This window comes from Monodelphis domestica, chromosome 3, assembly GCF_027887165.1.
Source record: "Monodelphis domestica isolate mMonDom1 chromosome 3, mMonDom1.pri, whole genome shotgun sequence".
In the NCBI taxonomy this organism is placed as follows: domain Eukaryota; kingdom Metazoa; phylum Chordata; class Mammalia; order Didelphimorphia; family Didelphidae; genus Monodelphis; species Monodelphis domestica.
This window is the reverse complement of record NC_077229.1, coordinates 92,959,880-92,976,079: the sequence shown is the minus strand read 5'-3', so window position 1 is coordinate 92,976,079 and position 16,200 is coordinate 92,959,880. Positions and strand designations below refer to the sequence as shown.

Sequence of the window (16,200 nt, the reverse complement as noted above, 5' to 3'; positions counted from 1 at the left end):
TGTGCTGTGTGCCAAGTTCTGACCTTTTTTTCCTTACGGCTGACAGCAATAGCCAATCAGATGGGAGGAAGTACCCTTCTCTCTTGTTCAACATCAGCTAGGCCCAGGGGTCAAGTACCATTTCTCTAACTTTATTCATAAATATTTTATAGAAAACTGGGCACAAACAAGCCCTCAGACCCAGTCCCCCTCCCCCCCCCCAGGAATTTGAGGTTGTTTAGTTGGGGGGCCCCGGTTCCCCCTCAGGAAGGGAACGGCAAATAACAGAAATGCGTCGGCCCCGAGGGACCCGGTGCTCGCCAAAGAAGGACTCTTCATCTCGAAGGATCTGGTGGGAGAAGTTGTATCGGGCAGGGCCCCTGGTATGGAGGGGAAGAAAGGCTTGTGTCAGTAGCTGAGGGGCAGGCTCACTCCTCACCATGGTGTCCTCTATATACTGCTTGGGAGAGATGGCATTATAATTCTAGTGGCTAGGACTGCTAGGCAAGGGATGAAGTCAATCCCAAAGAGTCTAAGATACATCCCGAGACCCCATTGCTAGGAGCTCTGGTCCTAAGGTCCTCCTACCTGAGGATATAGAGGGACCCGGGTTCCAGAAGCAATTCCAGCCATTCTTGAGGATCTTGCGTGTCAACTAGTCGCATGACACTGGGGGATAGCAAGGAGAGGCCTGCAATGATGCTGCCGCAAAACTGGCCAGAGAATTAGAACCACAAAATGTCAGAACCAAGATTGGGAGGATCCTAGAGACCATTCCATTTCATTGATAGGGAGACTGGAGTCAGCAAGACCTGAGTTTAAATCTGTCCTCAGACACTAGCTATGTGATCCTGGGCCTCAATTTCCTCAACTATAATATGGGAATAATAATAGCACCTACTTCTCAGAGTTGTTGAGGATTAAAGTAGATAGTGTCTGTAAAAGCACTTAGTGGCACCTGGCACATTGTTGTAGGTGCTAAATAAATGCTTGCTTATGTCTCAGAAGTCACACAAAAAGAGAGCAGGAAAAGGCCAGACATCCTGGCTTTTTCTATCATGCCAGGATACCGTGTCCAGAGGAGGGCACGCCTCACACAGGACTGGCCTCTGCTGCTACTCTGGAAGCCATCATCCCTCTTCCTCACCCCACAGGCTGGGGTCCCTGCCCACCTTGATACTATCCACATGGGGCTTGATGTAGCCATTTTGGTGGAGATCTAAGACATGAACCATTGGAAACTGGGCCAGAGCTGGGGGGAAGGCAGCTGCCCGAACCCGCTGTAGAATGGCCTGGCTTGCCTCTGACCAATGTGATTTCTCTGTCTCACGGAAGCCGTGGATAGCCTACAGATGATGAGGAAATAATGGTTAGTTCTTTAAGTCCAAGAAAGTCTGGAAGTCACCCTGATGCCAATGAATGAGGATCTGAGGGAGAGAAAAGAATCAAATTAGGAGGTAGAGTTGTGGGTAGCAGATGCTGTGTGTGCCAGACACTGGGCTATGCTAAAAGACTGGGAGACCAGAGGTGGCCCTAATACCACCTGGGGCAGCTGAGAACGAGGAGAGCAAGGAAATGGGGGCATTGAGGGATTGAGGAGGCTCAGGGGATGGGCAAATGACTGAAGAAATGAGATGATTGAGGGACTGCCAAGACTGAGAGGAGTAGGGGCTGAGGATCTGGGAGACAGGGGAGGTAAAAGAGACCAGAGGGGACTAGAGAAGGCGGGGTAAGAGGGGTGGGGCAGAGGGTATGGGGAAACCTGGGGTGGCTGGCAGGGTACGGAACAGCGAAGGGTTAGAGGACAAGGCCACAGGTCTGGAAGAACCCTGGAGGAGAGTATGGAACCGTAAGGATAGGAAAGTGAGTCTGTGGGGACAGAAGGGGCAGTGCAGTGGCGGGGCTGGGGCACAGGGTACTGGGCTGGGGGGGGAGCACAGAAGGACTAGAAGAGTCCAGTACTGGGGGCCGGGCAAGGGCATCGGCACGGCAGAGCAAGCAGCACGGTGGGGCGCAGGATCATAGCGGAGTTGGGCTGGGGCCTCAGCAAGGCGGCAGCAGCACCCGGGAGTGAGGTGCGGGGTCCCGGCTGTCCTCACTCACCTCATCCCAGTGATCGTACTCGTAGCGGCGGCGCCGTAGCTCGGGGTCTAGCTCCCTTTTCAGCGTCTCTTCTTCGGCGGCGCTCAAGAAACCCGGCCGTACCACAGCTGCACCCCGCAGCCGGCGAAGCACCGCGGGCCCCGATCCCCTCAGCCAGCCTGGCCAGGCTCCTGGGGCCCGCAACGCCCCCAAGGCCCGCTGACTACTCCACACCATCCGCCAGCCACCCCGGCCGGGTCGGGCCAACCCCGGGCTCTCACTTTAGGGGGCCGTCCTTTCCCCTCGGCGATTGGCCTGTGCCATGGTACTATTGGTTGCTTCCAGACCCCGCCCCCTCGATGTGAGTCTCGCTCCGCCTTGCATCATTGGCTCGAGCTCATTAGGCCACGCCCCCTCCCAGTTCAAGAGGACACCATGAGGTAGTTAACTGTCAGAGCTCCTGGTTTACCTGCAGCTTCAGCCATGTCCTGCTGACCTCCAAGGTTTGGAAACCTCGGAGGGCGGAGCCTGCAGCTGGAGTGACAACACATCCGGCCTGAGTTCTTGGCTCTGGGCCTAGGCCACCAGGTCATAAAATCACTTTCAAAAGTGGTGGGCGTGTGGGGGCTAGTGTACTAGAGTCCTGAACAGTTATTAGGGGCCCCTACAACTCCCTACCAAGAAGTGGCCATGCAGCTCCACAGGAAGGCTTGGAGGGCCCCAGACTAGTCTAAAGTCACATTAGATGGAAATAGATTAATAATTTGAATCTTTGGAGTCCTCTAATCTTTAATCTTGTTGTTAAATCCTTTCAGTCATGACTAAATCTGACTCCATTTTCTTGGCAAAGATTGGGGAGTGGCTTTCCATTGCCTTTGCCAATTCACACTATGGATGAGGAAACTGAGGGTAAACAGGGTCAAGTGTCCTACCCATGGTCACCCAGCTGGTGTATGTCTGAGGCTGGATTTGAACTAAGGAAGCAGAGTCTTCCTGACTTCAGGTCCAGTGGTCTGTGTTGTGCCACTTAGCTGCCCATCCTCTAATCTAGTGTTCTTTAAAGTGGCTGTAGGGTTATAGTCATGGGTTACTTTCTCCACTACAGCCTTGTGAGGCAGCTAGTGAAAGGGTTCGTATCTTTATTATTTTACAGGGGTATAGAGAGGGATCAAGTCACAGAGCTTGAGAACTGGAACTCAAACTGTATGTATTGGGGTAAGTGCTATGATTCACTTCATGGGTAGAAGGAAGGCATTGTAACACAAGAGCATTATACAGCATTGGCAAAGGTTTTGCAAAATATTGTACATGTCCTCTCATTTCATCTTCACAATAGCCCTGAATTGTAGGTGCTATTATCCTATTTTATAGATAGGAAAACTAAGGCTGAGAGAAATTAGTGAGTTCCCAGAGTCACACAGCTGCTATGTTTGTTGAATGAATCAATGTTCACCCCCCACCCCCCATCACCTCCCACCCCCCGGGTAAAGAAGAGACAGACAGTAGGGATCAAAAGGTGACCAAAATTTTAATTTAAAATCGACACTCTCAGCTCAGGGACAGTAGCCTAACTCAGTGTACTCTTCCCTTTGTGTCACCGCCAGATGGGCCCCTGAAATCTAAAGCTACAACCAAAAGTCCTGGGACAGAGTAGCACAGTGCAAAGGTCAGGGGATGGAGAAAGCCAGTGTAGACAAAGGGTATCATTCATTTTGGGGGGATATGCTCCTCACAATCCACAAGGAAGAATGGGCTCATCCATCTTCAGGGCCCTGCAGGAGCAGGGTCTGCCACGGGGTCCTTTTGTACCAGCTCTGGCTCATCTTCTCCATCATGCGGGGGGTGTACCAGCACTTTGTCCAAGATGCCAAACTCCTGGGCTTCCATAGGACTCATGTATCGGTCCCTTTCCATGGCAGCCTCTGGAAGAGGGCAGAGTTAGGGCAATGGAAGAGAAAGGTTTCCTATCTGGTGGAGTCAGGACCTAGACATCAAACACTTATGGTCAGTCAGTTGAACCCAGGACATTCTTCTCAGGGCCTGACCAATCAGAGATAACAGTTAAAAAAGTTTAGGCCTTGAGTACGCTTGGTCACGAACCTATAAAATTTTAATTTTCTTTAGTGAGGAAATAGCCATAATGGGTCTGGACTTGGAATTGAGAAGCTTCAGGTTCTAATTTTGCAGCTTCCTTATTTGTAAAATAGGGCTAATACATTTCCTATCTAAAAAGGTTACTGTGAGGAACCATTTTGTAAACTTCTAAACATGAAATATAAAAATGTGAGTGAATTTAGATCAGTGCTAAACAGGAGGCTAAGTGGACAGTGTCTGGTGGAAGAGAAGAAAGACTGGAGAGGCCCAAGCCAGGGGCACACTCACCAATCACATCCAGGGGCTGCTTTGTGTGTTTAGCATAGATACCATAGAGCTGCTTCTTCAGCTTCATGATCTCCTCAGCCTGAATGGCAATATCTGTAGCTTGTCCCTGGATGGGGGAGGAGGGGACCGGATGAACAGCCAGGGACGGCCCCCACAGGGCTCACTTCCCAACTTGCAGGGAGCCCAGTCTGCAGTCAATAATTCAACAAATACTTATTAAGTGCCTAATAAGGCATTTATAGCATGGTCTAAAAATTTATGAAGTAGTCCCTCATCACGATTCTGGGAGAGACATGATGTAAAGAATTATTATTCCCATTTTACAGATCAGAAACCTGCTATTCACAGAGGGGAAGAGAAGTAACTAGCCCAGGGTCACAAAAGTACATGAGAGTCAGAATCAATAAATGTTTATGAATCACCTACCATGTGCTAGGTGCTGTGCTGAACTCAAATCCCAGTCATTCCTGATTCCAAAACCATTACCTTTCCCTACATAAAGCTGCCTTCTATAAACTAAGAAAGGCACAGGGTTTCTATAAAACAGCCTTATCTCTGGGCAGCTGGCAGGGAGACAAGATGCAAACCTATAACCTTGCTATAATGCATGATCAGGATAGAGCCAGCCCCCAGAGCCAGGAAGATCTGGGTTCAGGTCTCTGAAACACACTGGTGGGAAACCATGCAAATCACTTTTCTTAATGCTCTAGGCCAGACTGATGTAGGAAACCACCAATCACTTCCCAATTATATTTTAATCTCTTCAGAGTCATACAGGCTTGTGTGTTTGTCACTTCTAGACAACTCTCTAAGGTTCTAAATCACAGAGAATATGAAGATCTGCACTGGGAGAGGAAGTTTCCATACCTGAGAGATCCCTATACAAATGAAATCACAATCTAGTGTCTAACCCTATGAAACTATTATTCAAGAGGATAAGGAAAATGCGAAGTACAATGAGAATCTTGGAGATGTAGAAGATACCTTTTTACCAACTGGGAAGACTAGGAAAGGCACTATGAATGAAGGTGATGGCATCTGAGTTGATGAATTTAAAGACAGATGTTCACATCTGACCTCACATACTTCCTAGCTGTGTGACCCCAGGCAAGTTACTTAACCCCAACTGCCTAGCCCTTACCACTCTTCTGCCTTAGAACTGGTATCAGTGCTGAGACAAATGTTAAGGGTTTAAAAAAAATGAATTTAAAGGAGGTGGAAGGATGTGCAAGGTGGGGTCCCTCTTGGAATATTCTACTGCTTCCCACTCCAGAAGTTTCTCTCCAGACATACAAGTCAAGGGAAATTGGTTCTAGAGCCTCAGTAGCCTCCCTAATCTGTAGAATGAAGGTGTCATTGCATTTAGCAACTTCAAGACTGTTAAGAAGTAGAAACTGCTTTATACATCTCAAAGTGCTACATAACTATGGCTAAGAAACCAATTTATAAACTACAAAATCTGAATGCAAGATTCCAGTGTGCAGGGGCATAGGGAGAAAAGGAGCAGAGGATGAGAAGAAAGGATCAAGGGTTCTGAGTAGGATTTGAGGAGAGATGGAGGGAGGGCAAGAGAAGAGTGAGAAGGAAGGCAGTTTAAGGGAGCCTGGGGAAGAACGAGGGGGATGAGAACAGGCAAGTAGTAGGGGGAGAGAGAGTAATGATGGTTAAATTAAGACACAAGGAATAGCAGTTAAGGGGAAGAATGGGCAAAGCTGCGAGAAGGAAAGTGGGGATAAGAGTGGCAGCTTACCCGGGCCCCTCCAGATGGCTGGTGGATCATGATTCGGGAATTGGGCAGTGAGTGGCGCATGCCAGGGCAGCCAGCTGCCAGCAGCAGGGAGCCCATACTAGCTGCCTGGCCCACGCACCAAGTGCTGACGGGATTCAGGATGTATTGCATGGTGTCATAGATAGCCAAGCCCGAAGTCACAATGCCCCCTGCCACAGAAGACAAGGACAGGATGAGGGCAAGTTTCCACTCCCACCCCAAGTCGCCCTCCAATCACTAACCAAAGTTAATTCATGCCCCTGCCTTCAAGTTCCCCAAACCAAACACAGCATGGGCTGAATGCCCTTGCCCAGGTCCTTCTCATCTCACACGTCCCCCTCCAGGTCCTCTGTCCTACCACGCTCAACCTTTCCTCTCACTCATCCTAGACTTATGAGCCTGTAGGGGTTCCTTATTCCCTACCCCCAAAGAGGAACAGGTGCCCTGCCTATCCTGCTATTATGTATAGGATCTCCCCACTCAGAAGTGGGGGCTAAGTCTCCTGGTTGGTCCATTGACAATACCAATGAGGGTCTGATCCTTCACAGAACTTCTTGGACATTCTACTCTCTCATTTTAGAGACCAGAAACTGAATTAGTCAAGAACACAAAGCTATCAAGTAGTGAAGCCAGGACTGAAACCCAGCTTTTCTCATTCTAATTCCAATGCTCTTTCCACAACATCATGTTGCCTAAGACAGCTTTGGCAAATTCTTTTCTCATCTGTAAAATTATCTCTGTGGTCCCTTCCAGCTCTTCACATCATCAGGGGTCCTTGGGAGGGGTGAGAAGGGCAGTTCTACTCACCAGGGCTATTGATGTACATGTGGATGGGTTTCTTGTTACTTTCGGACTGAAGGAAAAGCAGCTGGGCAATGACTAAACTGGCTAAACTGTCATCGATCTGGGCACAGGGAGGAGACAGGAAGGAAAGAAGCAGGGGGAAAGGTTAACTCCAGGAAGAAGCCATGAGTGGGGTAAAGGGATGGGGCAGCAGAAATCATACTCACAGGTCCCATAACACAGATGATCCGTTCTCGGAGCAGGCGAGAGTAGATGTCATAGGCCCTTTCTCCCCTGCCCTACATGGGGAGAGCAGAGTGAAGCTGGGAGGGGAAGGAGTTAAAAGGGTGAGGATACTGGGGTGGAGAAAGGGATGGAAAGGAACAGGGCAGAGGTAGAGGTAGAAGAATGGAGCAAAGAGGTAAAGAAGCAAGAATGTGGGACAATGAGGTACAAGTGAGATACAAGGGGTACCAATGTTGGGTCAAAGAAAGGAAAGGAATAAATATTATGTGCCTACTATGTGCTAGACACTGCAGAAAGAGAAAACTGAGGCAAACAGTAATTTAACGACTTATCCAGGGTCACACAGTAAGTATTTGGGGTCACATTTAAAATCAGGTCTTCCTGATTCCAGGTCTAGCACTCTACTCACACTTCCTAACTGACTAGAGTGTTTGAGACAATCTCATAATGGTCTCTCCTCTCCAGTTCATTCTATACAATGCTGCCAAACTAATTTTCCTGAAGTACAGATCTGACCTTGATATTCTATTACTCAAACAATTCCAGTGGCTATTATCTCAATGAGGGGATGAGAGTGGAAAGAGTGCCAGGCCTGAAGGCAGGATGTCTTGAGTTCAAATATGACTTCAGATACTGTGTAATTCTATTGTTGTTCAGGCATTTCAGTGTTCAGGTTCTGACAGTTTTCGTTTTCTTGGCAAAGATTTGGAGTTTTCTTGGCAAAGTTACTGGAGCAGTTTCATCTGCAACTCACTTTATAGAGGAGGAAACGGAGGAAAACAGGATTAAATGACTTGTCCAGGGTCACCCAGCTAGTGAGTGTCTGAAGTGACATTTGATGACCTGACTTCAGGGATGGAGTTCAAATAAGAATTTGCTGCGCCACCAAGCTGCCTCTAAATAAGTCACTAAACCTGGTTTGCCTCAATTTTCTTATCTGTAAAGTGAGCTGGAGGAGAAAATGGCAAACCACTCCAGTATCTTTGCCAAGAAAACTCCAAATGAGATCTAAAACTGTCAGACACCACTGAAAATGACTGAACAACAATAAAACCACTTCTAAGATCAAACTTCTCAACTTGGCTTTTAAAGCCCTATACAGGGCTTGAAGTAGCCAAGAAGCACAATGGATAGAACATTCAGTCCTGGAGTCAGGAAGCCCTGATTTCAAATAAAGATTCTGATACCTGGTGGTATGACCACAGGACAAGTCATTTTGTCGGCCTGCCTCAGTTTCCTCAACTCTAAAATGGGGAGAACAGCAGCTACCTCCTAGGAGTGGTTTTGAAGATCAAATTATTTAAAAAATAATGTACAAAGTTTTGCCCACACTTAGCTCTTATCATTATATAAAGAGATTCTTTCATTCTTTGTAGTTGTAGTTGTATCCTAGAACATTGGTAGGTGCTTAATAAATACATATTCAAAAGGCAGTTAGGTGACTTTGGACAGAGAGCCAGGTTTAGAGACAGGAGATCCTAGGTTCAAATCATACTCGGAAACTTCCTAGCTTTTTGACTCTGGACAAGTCACTTAACCCCAGTTGCTTAGCCCTTATTGCTCTTCTGCCTTAGAACTGATACAAAGAAGATAAAGATTTATACACACATAGGTGTACATACACACACATATACAGGTAGGATGAGGGGAGAAGGCAGACTGGAAGGGAATCGGAACAATGGGATACAAATGGGCATTAAAGAGATGGTCAAGTACCCGCGAGGAGGTTCGGGGCGGGGGGGCGAGGAGGAGGAGGCAAAGGAATTGTGGGGGAAGGCAAGCAGATGGTGTAAGGGGCGTCCTACCGTTTGCTCCACCACGATGGGGATGAGGGGCCGCGCCCACGTCGGGGTCCCATGCAGGCTCCTAAGGGCTACGCCAGTCCAGGAGCACAACTTCAGCGGCCGCTGAGGGGGGATACGAGCAGGGTGAGCGGGGCCCCTTTTAGGGAACTCTCAAGGCCCACTCCCCGCACCAATCTCGATTACCCTTCCTAACTCACCCGAGGCCCAATGCTCCCGCCCTCCCTTATGACCCACGACCCCGTGCCCCCCGCACCGCTATCCGGGGCCACATTCTGAGGCCGAACAGCTAGAAGAGCCGGGGACTCGGGGATAGCACGCCGCTGGCTACCCGGAAGCGATCTTTCCCTACGCGGGGGCGGGGGTAGGGGAAAGGGGAGGGGAGAGCCACTGCTCTGCCGACTGGACTACACATCCCAGCATGCCTCGCCGGACTCAGAGGGGTGGAGCCGAGACTCCCGGGCAAGCGCTGCGTTTAGGAGCCCTAAGTGGAAGTTACAGAAGTGATAGGAGAAAAGGGCAGCGGGGCAGCCACCAGTAGGGCGCCCAGGTCCATACTCTACTCCCGCTGGCATCTCCAGGGACCGAACCAAAAATCTGAGCTCTAGTCATCCACATTCCCATGGCTGGGAAGAGCCATGTGGCCCCTGGCCTAGTTTTTGTCTCATTGTTATTGTTCAGGTCTTTTCAACTCCTTCGGACCCTTCATAACCCCATTTGGAGTTATCTTAGCAAAGACATTGGAGTAGTTTTGTCATTGCCTTCTTCAGCTCATTTGACAGATAAGGAAACCAAGTCACAGAGCAGTTAAGTGACTTGCTCTGGGTCACACAACTAATAAGTATCTGAGGCCAGATTTGAACACAGGGTGATGAAACTTCCTGACTCCAGACCCAGTGATCTCTTCATTATGCCACCTAGTTACCCTACCCAGCCCCACCAAAAAAAACAAACAAAAACAGCCTTATGCATGTTCATTCTGACCATGACTTCAACCCTCAAGAATGAGCCAAAATCTTAACCCTCAACCCTGCCCCCAACATCAATCTTGACCTTGACTTTAGAGACCCCCACTCCCACTATAAGTTAGATTTAGGCCTTAACTTTGACCCTTAGTCATGACCTTAAATCCCAGTTCCTAAATTCAACTTCACTACCCATTCCAAACCATAACTCCCACATTCCCCTTTCCAACACAGTTCTAAATCTTATATCAACAGCAACCCAATGAACCTAACTCTTAATGCTGAGCCCAAGTCCCATCCTGATGGTCACAACTAACCCTTTCACCAACTCTTGGATATTAGGTGGTCCAGTCCCTTTTTTTAGTGCTCATCTACTTGAACCTGTACTCAAAAGAGTACCCATTATAATTTATCTAGCAAGTGGTCATGCAACCATTCAGTTTTCCACTATTTTTATACTAACAATAACTTTAACAAAGTCAATTTCAGTGTAGAATTTTCCCTTGCTTTTCCCTCTGCCTTTGGTGGGATGAAGTTATTGAGGAAAGACAAGAAGATATTAACTGCTATGTTTTGGACAAAGAGACACCTCCAACAGACTCCTAGATGATTGATGCCAACCATCTATGTTATGCTTCAGTGCCAGATTTGGGATGTGTTTCCAGAACTCCTCACTTATTTTTTCCTTTGGTCCAGGTAGCCTGTAGTCTACTCACAAAATACATTTGCTTCAGTTAGACTTGACCCAAGTGCTTTCCATCAAGCTTCTGCCATGTTTAATATTGGAAAAGTAGAATAACAAGGTTGTATATTGTCAACTTCTTTCTTTAACTTTTATTCAGAGTGCATCATGTGAAATGCCAGGCTGAATGAATCAAAAGCCAGCATTGAGGTCGACAGGAGAAATATCAATAATTTTAGCTATGTAGACAATACCACTCTGAAGGCAGAAAGCAAAGAGGAATTAAGAAGCCTCTTGAGAGTGAAAGGGGAGAGTGTAAAAGTTGGCTTGAAGCTTAACATCAGAAACACTAAGATCCTAGAAACTGGTCCCGTTTCTTCTTGGCAAGTATCAAGAGAAGAGATAGAAAGTGTCAGATTTTATATTCTTGGGCTCATAGATCATTGCAGATTGTGACTGTATCTATGAAATTAAAAGATGTTTGTTTCTTGGAAGGAAAGCTCTGATAAATCTGGATAACATACTAAAAAACAGAAATATCACCTTGCTGACAAAAGTTTGTATAGTCAAAGCTGTTTTTTACAGTAGCATTTGAGAGTTGAACTATAGGAAAGCTGAACACAGCATTGATCTTTTGAATTGTGGTACTAGAGGAGACTTTTGAGAGTCCCTTGGACAGCAAAGAAATCAAATCAGTTAATACTTAAATAAATTAATTCAGTCTTTTCACTGGATGACCAAACATTAAAGCTAAAACTTATACATTTTAGCCATATAATGAGAAGACCAGGACTCAATGGAAAAGACCCTGATACTGGGAAAGATTGAAGGCAAAAGGAGAAAGGGGTGATAGCAAAGGCTGAGATGGATAGTATTATGGAAGCCATGAACATGAGCTTGTACAGACTCAGGAAGATAGTAGAGGATGAAGGGCATGGCATGGCCCATGGGATCACAAAGAGTCCCACATGACTGAATTATTGAACAAGTTAGTGCAAGAGAAAAGTCAGGGATAATACCTAAGCTTGAGCCTGGGAAAATGGTAAAAAAAAAAAGGTGGTGCCCCTGACAGTAATAGAAAGTTTGGAAAAGTGGAGAATTTGAGGGAACAGATGAGTTTTATCCTGGAAATAATGAGTTTAAGATGCCAATGGGACAATCAGTTCAGATGTCCAAAAAACAATTAGTGACATGAGATTGAAGCTCAGGAAAGAGATTAGAGTTATATAAAAATCTGAGAATTTCATTCATCTATATGAAGCTGATGAGTGAACTCATGGGAGCTGATAAGATTATCAAGCAAGATGGTATAACAGGAGAAGAGAAAATGGTCCAGGTCAGAGTCTTGGGAGAATACAATTAGCAGGCTTATCTTGATCAAGATCTAGAAAAGGACAGTGAGAAAAAGTAGTCAGATAGAACAGTGTCTTAAAAACCTATAATGAAGAGAGTAACCAGGAGAACGTGATACACAGTGTCAAAGGTTGCAGAGAGACCCAGAAAGATGAGGATTGAGAAAAGGCCATAAGATTTGGTGACTAAGAGACCATGGCTAACTTTGAAGAGAGCAATTTTGATTAGAATCCTGAGTCCAGAAGCCAAATTGCAGAGGAATTAGAATCAAGTGAAAAAAGAGAGGGTAGAGGCAATGCAGACTTTCTCAAGAAGTTTAGCAGAAATGGAGAGGAGAAACAATTTCAACCAGAATGGTGATAGCTATTTCTCATACTATAGATTGACTTGTTTTGTTTTTTGTTTAAATTTCCTCAAAACATTGATATATTTACTTGGAATTATTTTTTCAACCACTACCAGAGATGAATATTTTGCCATTATAACAACTGTAGCAGAATGCCCCATTTTACACAAATAACATATTACATACTTTTATAAAATATGATTCATTTTATCTGACTAATCAGAAAACTCTTTACTTACCTGTAGCCAAAGTATAATGTGTTTTTCAGGTTCAAATGATCTTTTCAACATACAACTCCAAAACAAATCTATTAATTATTCTTGTTCAAATAAAATAAAGCCAAATGTGTCATCTATGGCAAATGGGTTTCTAGTTTATTCATATTTAGAAATATCTAAGTCTTTCAAATAAAGATGTAATTCTAATTAAGATGATATTTTAAAAGATCATAGGGAAACCTAGCCCACCCATCTATACTTTAGCAAAAATATAAAAGAGTATCTGGTAGAACCAGTGTCATGGATAGAGTACTAGGCCTGGAGCCAAGAAGACCTGAATTCAAATCCAGCCTCACTTACCTCCTAGCTGTGTGATCTGGGGCAAATTATAACCTCTCTCAAGCTCAGTTCCCTTATCCATAAAAAGGGGATAATCAATAAACATTTATTTAGCACCTACTATGTGCCAGTAAGGATTGGAGTCCATCCTCAAATCCAGTTCTCCTGACTCTAAATTCAATGTTCTTTTCACTTTACAATGATGATTCTGAACCAATACATTCATTAGATCAAATCAAGCAATAAGCATTAAGTGCCTACTATGTTCCAGGCACTGTGCTAAGCACTGAGGATACAAAAAGAGGTAAGCAACAGTCCTTGCCTTCCAGGAGTTTACACTCTAATGAGGGAGACAACATACAAATCAATTTATACAAAGCTAACTATATATAAGATAAATAGGAAATAATTAACTGTGGTATGGCATTAGAATTAACAGGGAAGAGGAAGGCTTTCTGTAGTAGGTGGGATTTTAGTTGGAACTTAAAAGAAGCCAGGGTTGTCAGCAAATGCAGGGAAATGGAGGGGAAGCACTCCAGGCATGAGGGATAGCCAGAGAAAATACCCAGAGCTAAAAGGAGTATTGTGAATCTTAAAAATTCTCAGGCCCTACTTCAGAAGATTTGGTTAAGACCATTCATTCCCCATTTTAAACAATGAAGGGACTTAGATCAGGAATGTGAGACCTCTACTCCACCCCTACTTAAGCATACTTTAGGGGAAGATAAAGTTGTAAACTCCTTGCTGAACAATGAAAAGTACTTAAACCCATACTTATAGTAAGGCAAAAGCCCTTAAGCTGTGCCTATTTTTAGATCTAATATAAAAGGGTGCTAAGTACCTATAAAGGTCAGGCAACTTGTGAACTTGCAAAGGGCAAAAAGGTGAGAACTTACTCAGAGATTGTAGTCTACTCAGGTGTGAATTACTCAAAAGTTTAGTCTACTCAGGTATGAATTAAGAATGGTCTGTCCTTTGGAAAATGTCTACTGTGATTGATAGATGTGAGAACTTAGGGGAGGTGACATAGGAGAAAATTCTCTTTAAAAGGAGATGAAAAGCTGAGAGCAAGGGACTCTGTCTCAGAGAACTCTCTCTGGAGATTGAGCTGGCCAAAGTTGAACTGATGTCTCTCTGAACACTAGAATCTTGCTTGGACAAATCTTGTGGTGAGTTGATAAAGACTGACTGATCTCTCCCTTAGGGTTTTCAGCCTAGGCTGGCTCATGCTGGCCTAGGCTGGTCTAGCCCTTTTCTCATTTTCTTTTTCTCTCTTTCTCCCTTTCATTAATTCCTCATTTGTATTAATTAAAATCTCTATAAAACCCAGCTGACTTGGGCATATTTCATATTTGGGAACTTTTCCCTGGCGACCACCTTATATTTGATTTAAAACAAGACACTGTCTTGAAACCATATTTTCTGTGGTCACAATTTAAGCCAACCACTCTTTTATCTGCCACAGTTTATGGCTTCCACTATTTTAACTCTTATAGTGTTTTGTTTTTGACATAGGCAAGAGACCAGTGTCAGAATATATGTGTCAGGGTGCAAGATGTAAGAAGACAAGAAAAGTAGAAGGGGGCTAGGTTATGAGGGCTTTGAATGTCAATCAGAGCATTTTGTATTTGCTCCTGGAAGCAACAGGAGGCCACTGAAATTTATTGAATAGGGATGACATGATTGGATCTACATTTTAGGAAATCATGTTTATCACTAAATGGAGAATGGATTGGAGTGGGGAGAAATTTGAGGCAGGCAGACCCACAAGCAGCTATTACAATAATCCAGATGTGAGGTGATAAGGGTCTGAACTAGAGTGTTAGTAGTGTCACAGGAGAGAAGGGTGGTGGGGTGTATCCAAGAATGCAAAAGTGTAATCTTTGTGCCTTACCAACAGTTTGGATATGGGGAATGAGAGATAGTAAAGAGATCAAGATGATGCTCAGATTGTGAACTTGAGGGACTGAAAGACTGGTGTTGCCTACTATAATAATGGGGATGGAGGGAAAGAGGAAGGGATTAAGAGCAAACAGTTCTATTTTAGATATGTTAAGTTTAAGATTTTTGGTGGTCATCCATTTTGAGTTGTCTGAAAGACAGTTGGAGATATGAGATTGGAAGTTCAACAGAGAGATTGGAGCACAACAAATTGATTACAGTTAAATCCATGGGAACTGATGAGATCACTGAGTGAGGAGAGAAAAGAAAAGGACTCAGGACAGAACCCTGAAGGATACATATCATTAGAGGGCATGATCTGGGTAGGATCCAGAAAGTAAGACAGAAAAGGAGCTGGCAAATAGATAGGAGAAAAACCATACAGAAAAGGAGCTGGCAAATAGGAGAAAAACCAGGAGTGAGTGGTGTCCCAAAAGCCTAGAGAGAAGAGAATATCAAAGAGAGAGAGTGATTAAAAGTGTCAAAGGTAGCAGATAGGTCAAGGAGAATGAGGTCAGAAAAAATGCCATTGTATTTGGCAACTAAGATCATTAGTAACTTTGGAAAGAGCAATTTAAAAAGAATGAAAAATCAGAAGCCAGATTGTAAGGGGGTTAATTAAATAGGGAAAGGCTGAAGATAAACTAGAGTTTAGGGATGCTGGGGTAGAGGGGGCAATCTGTTGGAAGAGAAGGATTGGAATGGGATCACTTGATTACATAGAAGATTAGCCTTGGTAAGGAGTAAGGCCATTTCATCATTGAAGACAAGTGAAGGAGAAGGAGGCAGATGGCATCTGAAAGATAGTAGATAAAGAAGAAGGAGTTCATGATGAATGACATCATTTTTTTCTATAAAATATGAGGCAAGGTTCTCAGCTTAGAGAATAGGGGGAAGGAGGAGCCATAGGAGGATGAAGGAAGGATAAAAAAATTTTTAACTCATTGTGAAGAGTAAGATAGTGAGTTAACAAGGGAAGTATAGTTAGATTGCTTATCAGTAGCGATGCCCAGTTGAAGTGCTGAACTTAAATCTGTAGTGAATCTGGTTAGAATAGTCATTTGATTTTCTCCTCCTTCATTCAGCAACATGGGTGTAGATGGAAGTAATTTGAATGTTGGCAATGATCCAAGCCCTTGTTTGGCATAATTGGTAATATGATGGGTGGTGGTGGTTGTAAGGTAAAGTTAAGTGAAGGAGGACAGTGTAGAATTGAATTGGTTCACTAAGAAGTCAAGAAGGGGAAAAGAGACTGGCTGATGCAAGAGAGATTAACTGGGAGAAAATTGAGAGGTCAAAGGACAGGAGGTTATG

The 16,200-nt window shown here is 44.7% G+C and overlaps 2 protein-coding genes across 2 annotated transcripts; both read right to left on the bottom strand.

Moving 5' to 3' along the window:
- Positions 1-110: 110 nt before the first annotated feature.
- Positions 111-2,417, bottom strand: ALKBH7 (alkB homolog 7). The gene is made up of 4 exons (XM_056822556.1): positions 2,083-2,417; positions 1,152-1,325; positions 568-692; positions 111-359 (listed from the first exon to the last, which is right to left on the bottom strand). The coding sequence occupies exons 1-4, from the start codon at positions 2,296-2,298 to the stop codon at positions 218-220; spliced, it is 657 nt and encodes a 218-aa protein (XP_056678534.1). The 5' UTR covers positions 2,299-2,417; the 3' UTR covers positions 111-217.
- Positions 2,418-3,570: 1,153 nt separating this feature from the next.
- On the bottom strand, positions 3,571-9,666 carry CLPP (caseinolytic mitochondrial matrix peptidase proteolytic subunit). The gene is made up of 8 exons (XM_056820993.1): positions 9,601-9,666; positions 9,243-9,449; positions 9,046-9,147; positions 7,222-7,293; positions 7,019-7,115; positions 6,194-6,381; positions 4,444-4,549; positions 3,571-3,983 (listed from the first exon to the last, which is right to left on the bottom strand). Exons 1-8 carry the CDS (start codon positions 9,664-9,666, stop codon positions 3,826-3,828), a joined length of 996 nt encoding a protein of 331 aa, XP_056676971.1. The 3' UTR covers positions 3,571-3,825.
- Between the last annotated feature and the right edge of the window lie 6,534 nt (positions 9,667-16,200).

Excerpts from the sequence above, each read along its gene's own strand:
- ALKBH7 (XM_056822556.1), bottom strand. The coding sequence starts at position 2,298 with ATGGTGTGGAGTAGTCAGCGGGCCTTGGGGGCGTTGCGGGCCCCAGGA. Across the intron at positions 1,326-2,082 it reads AGTACGATCACTGGGATGAG|GCTATCCACGGCTTCCGTGA; the intron begins GTGAGTGAGGAC and ends CATCATCTGTAG. Across the intron at positions 693-1,151 it reads CCCATGTGGATAGTATCAAG|TTTTGCGGCAGCATCATTGC; the intron begins GTGGGCAGGGAC and ends TTCTCTGGCCAG.
- CLPP (XM_056820993.1), bottom strand. The coding sequence starts at position 9,666 with ATGGGAATGTGGATGACTAGAGCTCAGATTTTTGGTTCGGTCCCTGGA. Across the intron at positions 7,294-9,045 it reads CCATCGTGGTGGAGCAAACG|GGCAGGGGAGAAAGGGCCTA; the intron begins GTAGGACGCCCC and ends CTCCCCATGTAG. Across the intron at positions 3,984-4,443 it reads GCAGCCCCTGGATGTGATTG|AGGCTGCCATGGAAAGGGAC; the intron begins GTGAGTGTGCCC and ends GCCCTCTTCCAG.